Source organism: Pelophylax lessonae (genome assembly GCF_965119305.1).
Source record: "Pelophylax lessonae genome assembly, chromosome: 12".
NCBI classification, from domain to species: domain Eukaryota; kingdom Metazoa; phylum Chordata; class Amphibia; order Anura; family Ranidae; genus Pelophylax; species Pelophylax lessonae.
In genome coordinates, this window is record NC_138779.1 from 212,469,116 (window position 1) to 212,479,076 (window position 9,961).

The 9,961-nt window shown below is 41.0% G+C and overlaps 1 protein-coding gene across 1 annotated transcript; it reads left to right on the forward strand.

The window, feature by feature from the left end:
- Positions 1-4,839: 4,839 nt before the first annotated feature.
- On the forward strand, positions 4,840-9,583 carry LOC309568358 (E3 ubiquitin-protein ligase TRIM17-like; the record flags this gene model as incomplete). The annotated part of the gene is made up of 2 exons (XM_082274023.1): positions 4,840-4,927; positions 8,160-9,583. The coding sequence occupies exon 2, from the start codon at positions 8,162-8,164 to the stop codon at positions 9,581-9,583; it is 1,422 nt and encodes a 473-aa protein (XP_082130149.1). The 5' UTR covers positions 4,840-4,927; positions 8,160-8,161.
- Positions 9,584-9,961: the final 378 nt, after the last annotated feature.

The following is a 9,961-nucleotide window of genomic DNA, read 5'->3' on the forward strand; positions in this document are numbered from 1 at the left end:
CCAATGACCAACATGAACACCCTGGAACTTCGAAAGTGGCTTGGAAGCTGACCAGCAACCTTGCCATGCCTGTCCCCTATGAGCTGGTAGAGGTGCAGAATGGATTCTGAACTCTGCCTGAAGTTGTGGAAGACATCAGAATCCCGTAGCCATGGAGCAAAGATCGTGGTCTGGCGCTGTAAAGGCACACGGACTGGAGAGTGACAATATTATTTTGCTGCATCCCTCCTTCTGCTGTCATTCTCAAATAAATAAAGACTTTAGAATTGAACATGTGTTTTTTTGTTTTGTGTGGGTGCCTACAGACAAAAGGGCCATCCACACTGTAAGATTTAGAGAAAACTTTATCCTTCAGATTGACATTTTCTATGTAGTGCAAGGGCCTGCCTGATTGCATCCAAATTGAAAGTGTTGAGGTTTGAGCTTATATTATATGGTTTGGTTAAGTCTACAGGAAAAAGTCTAGACAAATTGTTAGTGTATGGCCCATTAAGCTGCCAAGGCCGGAGTTTTGCACTTTGCATGCTGCTTGTACTGGTGATGTGAGGGGTTGTAATGTAGAGTAGGGATGTGACAGTGTTGTGTTGAGGTGTGAGGCAAATGTAGTGTTGGACTATGAGGGTCTGTGTTGTTGAAATATGGAGAGAGTCCAATATCAGACACCTATGTTTATTGGTCAAGAAATTGTAAGAACCATGGTAAATATGTAAAGAATTGCATCTCGATAAAACTAGGACCACACTCATAAAATCAAAATTGTGTTGTTTCCATTGATGTGCTTGAAATTTGGGTAGGACACCCCCCCCCCCCCCCAAATTCAAGATAGTTAAAAAAAACTGTTAAAAAAAATGAGAGTGAAAAGAGATCCCAAGTGTAGTGATGTGATTTGAACCCATGACGTTGTTAACTGCAGTGAAGTTGCAAAGCACTTAGCTATTGTGCAGAATAAAGCTGTATGGTGGAAAAAAAGGAGTGTGTTAAGGCTAAAAAGCACATATAGCTAAAGAACTAAACATTGTATGGAATGTGGGAAGAAGACCATGGTAAAATTGTGAGGTTTCATCTTGCCCTGAAGTAGGGTAGGGGTTTGGTCACTTGCCTTTGGTACTTTCCTTCATAAGATTGATTCGACACACAGACAAGATCAAAAAAACACTTAAAATGGTGTAAGCTTGCAAGCGCTTCTGAGTGTAACATTATTTAGCAATATATATGATGTAATCCGTTACATTTTAGCAATATAAACAAAAAAAGAAAATAAAAAAAGTGGGTGGAGATGGTAAGCCTCGAACCTACAGCAGAGGGAGATGAATTACAGACGTGTGATGTGTGCACTAATCCACTAGCCCACATCGCTATGTGAAACTGCTATAAGCACGAAGACATAAGTTTGCGAATTGGCGAAGCCGCGATCGTAAGTGAATCCCGCTGACGGCGGAATTCATTATTGCTGTTTCACTAGCCAATTCGCCGCAGCGCCAGTTAATTGATTTGAACGCGGCGAAACTGAAACACGTCATAGATGTTTGAAGCTGCAGTTTCTTTAAATCCGGCCCATAATCACATTAGTAGAGGTTATTCCTTAGTAGAGGCTATTCCTCCGCATTATAATATCCTGGTGAGGACGAGGCTGAAAGAGGAACACATACCAAATATCCAGGGGATCGGGATAAATTATTTGAAGTGAATTTTGCCTTTTCCATGAGACTGGAAGGCAATTTCCTCTGGTGAGTGGCCATGTTATTAGGAGTGTGAATGCACATTGGTGGTGGAGTGTGAGGTGTTCTTCTATTTGGACATTGGGATACCACGGCCTCTTCCAAACTGAGCTATTCAACTTAAAGCTACTCACCGAGTTTTAATTGTGCGGATGGACTATTCCCCATGGACTAACCCTATGAATTTGTATGGAGTTGTTGACATGTCACATTGCACTACCGATTTCCTTCACATGAAATATTTGGTTGCATGTTAGATGTCTCTTTTTTGTGATATACTGTATATGTTTGTGAAAGTAGCCGCATTATTATTAGTATATTTAGTTATTTTTCTTAGTGCGGGGAACATTGTTTTGTTTTTTAAAAATTTCCCCTTTGTTGATTGTGAAATACACTATATTACCAAACGTTTTGGGACGTCTGCTGCACATGAACTTTAATGGTATCCCAGTCTTAGTCCGTAGGGTTCAATATTGAGTTGGCCCACCCTTTTCAGCTATAACAGCTTCAACTCTTCTGAGAGGGCTGCCCGCAAGGTTTGGGAGTGTGTCTATCAGAATGTTTGATCATTCTTCCAAAAGCGCATTTGTGAGGTCAGACACTGATGTGGACGAGAAGTCCTGGCTCACAGTCTATCCTCTAATTCATCCCAAAGGTGTGCTATTGGGTTGAGGTCAGGACAGTCTAAATCTTCCACCCCAAACTTGCTCGTTCATGTCTTTATGGATCTTGCTTTTTGCACTGGTGGGCAGTCATGTTAAAACAGGAAGGGACCATCCCCACAAAGTTGGGAGCATGGGTTCAAAATGTCTTGGTATGCTGACGCTTAAAGAGTTCCCTTCACTGAAACTAAGGGGCCAAGCCCAACCCCTGAAGAATAACCCCACACCATAATCCCCCTTCACCAAATGATTTGAACTAGTGATGGGCCGAACACCCCCCTGTTCGGTTTGCACCAGAACATCTCAAACAGGGGAAACATTCTAGCGAACATGCAAACTCTATGAAAGTCTATGGGACACAAACATGAAAAATCAAAAGTCCTCATTTTAACCACTTTAAGACCGGAAGGATTTGCCCCCTTAATGACCAGGCCCTATTTTGCCCTATTTCGGCACTGCGTTATTTAACGGACAATTGCGCGGTTGTGCGATGCTGTACCCAAATAAAATTGATGTATTTTTTTCCCCACAAATAGAGCTTTCTTTTGGTGGTATTTGATCACCTGTGCGATTTTTATTTTTTGCGCTATAAACAAAAAAAAAAAACAACAATTCTGGAAAAAAAAAAAAAAAACAATATTTTTCACATTCTTTTATATGAAATTCTCAAAAAAAATGTAAAAATCAAAATTTTTTAACATTTTAGGCCAATTTGTTTTCTGCTACATATTTTTGGTAAAAAAAAAATCGCAATAAGCGTATTTTGATTGCGCAAAAGTTTTTGCGTCTACTAACTACGGGAAAGATTTATGTATTTTTTATTGTTTTTGTTTTAACTAGTAATTGCGGCGATCTGCAATTTATTTTTGTGGGACTGCGCCATTGCGGCAGACAGATCGGACCCCTAACTGCTATATAACATTCCCAATAAAAAAAAATTAAAAATCTAAATTTTTCATCATTTTAGGCCAATTTGTTTTCTGCTACATATTTTTGGTAAAAAAAAAAAAAAAACACAATAAGCGTATTTTGATTGGTTTGCTCAAAAGTTATCACGTCTACAACTAGGGGAAAGATTTACGTTATTTTTTTTATGTATTTATTTTTTATTAGTAATGGCGGCGATCTACGATTTTTAGCGGGACTGCGACATTGTGGCGACAGATCGAACTCCCAACTGACATTTTTGTCACTTTTGGGGGTACCAGTGACATTACTACAGTAATCAGTGCTATACATATGCACTGTTATTGTAAAAATGACACTGGCAGGGAAGGGGTTAACTGTATTGGAGAGGGAGGGGTTAAGTGTGTCCTAGGGGCGTGCTTCTAACTGTGGGGGGCGTGGCTTGTGAAGTCATCACAGAGACATGTGATCCTATACAGCAGGATCACATGACAGCTGTGATCACTTCAGTAAGAAGTACGGACGGCTGTGTTTACACCAGCCATCCATCCTTCTCTGTCCGCGGTGGGAGATTGCGAGTGGCCAGCGGCCATCGGAGCCGCCTGACACCCGCACTGGCTCCCCCGCTGACGAGCGGGGGCAGGAGCGTGCTTTCAGCGCGCATGATCGCCCCCTAGCTCCTCCCAGGCGATCGCCGTACAAGTTCATCTGCGGCGGCTGGTCGTAAAGTGGTTAAACATTCCTGCGGCAAACGTAGATCAATACTAAGGTGAGGAGTCAACGTCACTTTTCTATGCTGGAATGCATGCGGCCGGTGTCAGGTGGTGGTGGTGGTGCGTGGCTCCTTCATCAGACCCTGACCCTGTACAGTTAATGACACCCCCAGATCGGTTCGCAAAACGCAGTGCGAACTGTGAAATGGTGCAGGGATCCAATCACATAGGTTCGAACACTCATGCGATCTGATTCCAGTGCGGACCGAAAAAAAGGGTCCTGCACCATTTTGGTGCAAATGCGATGCGATTTCAGCCATTCAGCCAAAAATGCGAATTCACAATTCAGCCATACAAACTGCGCATGTGATGCATGCGATGTCTGTGTGATTGCACAAGTGTGAACCCAGCATAATGGAGAAGCTGCAGAAAAGCATGTAGTGTGTTTTTTTTTCTGTGATTTTCATTTTTTTAATCCACCCAACTACATATTGTCCAAAAAAAATGATAAAAAATGCAAAATTCAAAAGGCATCAAAAAATGCACAAAAAATGCGCCAAAAATGGGTGTTGAAAAATGCATTGCAGAAGTGGATCAAATGCAAACTGCATGAGCCTTACAGGCAGGAATCTGCATGTTAGATTTACACAAAAATCCCCCCGAATGTGTGTAAAACACCGACCCCTCCCCACAGTCAGGTCGGTATGATGTACAGAACTGGCAGCAAAAGGGTTAAAAATGTTTCTTTTTTTTTTCTTTTTTTTTGTAGTTGTTGTTCAAAAGAATTGCCAGCAGAGGAAGTGAGTTTGTCAACTGTAGCGGAATTGAAACATTCCTGCGTAGATTAATACTAAGGGGAGGAGTCAACGTCACTTTTCTACGTTTCTTTATACAAGGAAGTATTTGTAACACAGAGCGTCATTTCTCGGTAAGTTTTTGTTGTAATATAAAATTCTCTTAAAAGCTGAGAAATCAACAAACAGAAGGCTTCCTCATAGATCACATAGTTAGTGTGAGGATTTAATGGGACAAGACTTTATGTAGATCGGAGGGATTTCAAACTGTGCTGTACTAGGGCCACATTTTTTACATTTTACAAATATTTGCATGCCCAAACAATCCCCATCAGAGAAATGTTTTTGTTTCTATTTTGTGCATGGATGATTTATGAATAAAGCTACAGGAAATGTCTGACATATGAACTGCACATTATCAACAGCTCACTGTTACATTGTTATTTTGCTTAGGCAGCCCATACATTCATCATTTTTTCTATTCAGCTAACAGGTTGAAAGAGAAAAAAAATGATCCCATTCCTCCGTCTTCACTAGCTGATTGACAGCAGCAGGAGACAACGGCTCTCATTGCTATCTCTGAGCCAATGAGGAGGCAGAGAGATGGAACGGCAGCTGCTCTTATGCACATCACTGGACTGAGATAAGGCTCAGGTATGTATTAGAGGGGGCTAAGGGGGAAGCTGCATACTGAAGGTATTTTACCTTCAAGCAACGAACACATGAAGAAAAAAAACTTTCAGGCTTTACAACTACTTTGTTATTTGTTATTCTATTTTCCATATTTTCCAGATTTTTTTCCAGTGCTTTATAATTAGATTATTTTTTTCTGCTTCATTGGTTTTGGAGAAGTAGTGCCCCATCACTGGGTTTAGTTGGAGGAATAGTACCCCATCATTGTTAGTAGTTAAAGCAATAATACCCCATCATTGGTATGGTATTATTAGGAGGAATAGTGCCCCATCATTGGTATTATTAGGAGGAATAGTACCCCATCATTGGTATTATTAGGAGGAATAGTACCCCATCATTGGTATTATTTGGAGGAATAGTACCCTATCATTGGTATTATTTGGAGGAATAGTACCCTATCATTGGTATTATTTGGAGGAATAGTACCCCATCATTGGTAGTAGCTAGAGGCATAGTGACCCATCACTGGTAGTAGTTAAAGGAATAGTGCCCCAATCATTGGTATCAGTGGGAGGAATAGTGCCCCGTCATTGGTATTAGTTGAAGGAATAGTACCCCATCATTGTTACTAGTTAAAGCAATTGTACCCCATCATTGGTATTATTTGGAGGTATAGTACCCCATCATTGGTAGTAGCTAGAGGCATAGTGCCCCATCACTGGTAGTAGTTAAAGGAATAGTGCCCAATCATTGGTATCAGTGGGAGGAATACTGCCCCATCATTGGTATTAGTTGAAGGAATAGTACCCAATTATTGGTAGTAGCTAGAGGAATAGTGTCCCATCACTGGTGGTAGTTGAAGGAATAGTGCCTCATCATTGGTATTAGTTGGAGGAATAGTACCCTATCATTGGTATTATTTGGAGGAATAGTACCCACATCATTGGTAGTAGCTAGAGGCATAGTGACCCATCACTGGTAGTAGTTAAAGGAATAGTGCCCCCATCATTGGTATCAGTGGGAGGAATAGTGCCCCATCATTGGTATTAGTTGAGGGAAGAGTACCCCATAATTGTTAGTAGTTAAAGCAATTGTACCCCATCATTGGTATTATTTGGAGGAATAGTACCCCACCTTTGGTATTATTTGGAGGACTAGTATCCCATCATTGGTAGTAGCTAGAGGCATAGTGCCCCATCACTGGTAGTAGTTAAAGGAATAGTGCCCCATCATTGGTATCAGTGGGAGGAATAGTGCCCCAACATTGGTATTAGTTGAAGGAATAGTACCCCATTATTGGTAGTAGCTAGATGCATATTGTCCCATCACTGGTGGTAGTTGAAGGAATAGTGCCCCATCATTGGTATTAGTTGGAAGAATAGTGCCCCATCACCGGTAGTAGTTGATGGAATAGTTCCCCATGATTGGTATTAGTTGGAGGAATATTATTCCACCATTGGTATTAGTTGGAAGCATAGTGCCCCATTGTTGGTATCAATGGGAGAGAAAGTGCCCCATCAGTAGTGTCAATGGCAGGAATTATGCCCCACTGAATGTGTCCTATGGGAGGAATTGTGCCCTATCATTGGTATTAGTTGAAGGAATAGTACCCCATTATTGGTAGTAGTTAAAGGAATAGTGCCCCATCTTTGGTAGTAGTTGAAGAAATAGTGCCCCATCAATAGCATTAGTTGAAGGAATAGTACCCCATTATTTGTAGTAGTTGAAGGAATAGTGTCCTATCTGTGGTAGTAGTTAAGGTAATAGTGCCCCATCATTGATAGTAGTTGAAGGAATATTGCCCCATTATTAGAAGTAGTTGAAGGAATAGTGCCTCATCATTGGTAGTAGTTGAAGGAATAGTGCCCCCTCATTGGTAATATTTGGAGAAATAGTGTCCCATCATTGGTATTATTTGAAAGAATAGTGCCCTATCACTGGTAGTAGTTGATAGAATATTGCCCCATGATTGGTATTAGTTGGAGAAATATTATTCCACCATTGGTATTAGTTGGAGGCATAGTTCCCCATTGTTGGTATCAATGGGAGGGAAAGTGCCCCATCAGTAGTGCCAATGGCAGGAATTATGCCCCACTACCAGTGTCCAGTGGGAGGATCTGTGCCCCATCAATGGTATTAGTTGAATGAATAGTGCCCCGTCATTGGTAGTAGTTGAAGGAATAGTGACCCATCATTGGTAATATTTGGAGGAATAGTGCCCCATCATTGGTAATATTTGGAGGAATAGTGCCCCATCATTGGTAATATTTGGAGGAATAGTGCCCCATCCTTGGTAATATTTGGAGGAATAGTGCCCCATCATTGGTATTAGTTGGAGGAACAGTGCTCCACCATCGGTATTATTTGGAAGAATAGTACTCCATCATTGGTATTAGTTGGAAGAATAGTGCCCCATTGTTGGTATCTAGGGGAAGGAAAGTGCCCCATCAGTAGTGTCAGTGTCAGGAATTATGCCCTATTGTCGGCATCCAGTGGGAGGAATTGTGCCTTGTAGCAGTGGGAGGAATAGTGTCCCAAGGGTCAGATAGGGGCAATCAAGGGCCGCAGTTTGGAGACCACTGCTATATAGGAACAAGCATGAACCCTTCAGCCTAAAGGTTGTAGAATGAGCACTCTTAAATTTGTACAATGAATGTGCTGCATCTTTTAATGTTGGGCCATTTTTTTTCCAGTGCTTCATAATTATAGATTATTTTTTGGGCTTTTTTTCAGTGATGGCGGCTGCGGAACTGAAGCTTGAGGTGACGTGTTCCATCTGTACAGACATTTTTACAGATCCCATCACCCTGATATGTGGACACAGCTTCTGCCAAGTTTGCATCACAAAAACATTTGACAACCAACATGAAAGGGAATACTTCTGTCCAGAATGCATGCAGGAGTTCAGGAGACGTCCAGAATTAAAGAAGAATCCAAGATTATCCAACATTGCCAACCATGTCCATTCTGTGGAAACAAAGAGAGACAAACCTGAGCATGTCTGCAGTGATTGTGTCGACTTTCCTGTACTGGCTGTTACATTGTGTCTACACTGTGAAGCTTTTCTTTGTGATGTGCATCAACAGGAACACAGCAAATCTCCAGAACACGTCCTCGCCGATCCCACCACTTCCTTGAAAGACAGAAAATGTCCCGTCCACAAGAAGATCCTGGAGTATTACTGCATTGATGATGGTACATGTATCTGTGCTGACTGTATGACCTCGGACCACAATGGGCACAAAGTGTACACAATAAGTGAGTTTTTGCAACAACAGACAAAAAATCTGAAACCGATTCTGGAGATATTGTCCACTAAAAGGGAGGAAACTGAAGCAATGCTCCAGAGTCTGCAGGATCACCAGAGGAAGATAGATAAGGAAGCAGGCGGTATAGCTGAGAAAGTCAATGTCATAATGAAAGAAATCAGGATAAAACAAAAGGATCTAGAGAGGAAAGCACTGACTGAGATCTACAGGAAACAAAAACAAATTTCCCTCTCAGTCTCCAATTCTATCCAGCAACTAGAAAAGGAAAAGTCTAAAATAGAAAAGAAGATCACTCAAATTGAGGAGCTGAATAGAAATACTAACCCAACATCTGCCTTACAGACTGCAGAAGGTTTGCTTTGCCTCTCAGTGGATGAGTATAATTTGGACACAGAAATGGGTAGAGAAATGATCCAGAAAGCGGGGGATCTGGAGGAAGATGTGATCTTAGAGACTTTGCATTCTGGGCTATCAAACATCGTGGTGGGTGCTGGAAAAAATGTCTACTTGAAGGATGTTCAGAAAGTTTCACTCTCTGCATCTGATGAGAATATACACATAGGAAGCAGAAGTGTTTCCAATGAGCCTCCAATAGAAGTGCCGGTCTTTATACACGAACCAAATTCCCCTGTTCAGTCATGTACCCCAATAAAAACTCAAATTAGAGCAATGGAAAATGACATGGATAATTACATTCATGATGAGGTCGAAAAAAACGTCAATGGGGACATCGAAAATAACTTCAATGATGACTTTGAAAAAAACTTTGATGATGACGTTGAAAATAACTTCGATGATGACTTTAAAAATAACTTCGATGACGACTTTGAAAATAACTTCGATATTGACAGTGTCTGGTGTATGCATTCTAGATTTTTTTGTAAATAAAAACAGTGGAAAAAAAACAAAAACAAGTACCTCACAATCCTTCTGAGAGAATAAAAATGGAATTGGATTATGAAGTTTGGCAGTTGAGCATCTACGATATGTGTGACCCCATACTTACATATGTACCATGACTGACACTTTAACTCAGCCCCTTCATCTTATAATAAAATTTAACATTTAAACTGGGTCTTTCAAATCCCTTTACAGGATTTATTTTATCCTGGCCTGATTGGCAGGGATATAGTTATTTTGCTCCTCGGGGTGTTGGAGATGTGTTTATTCTCTGACAATTTTGACCATTTTTTCCTTGCACTACCCGTTGATCCATGACCTTTGGATGGAAGTCACAAAGTTATGAAATGTATTGCAGAGGTCCTG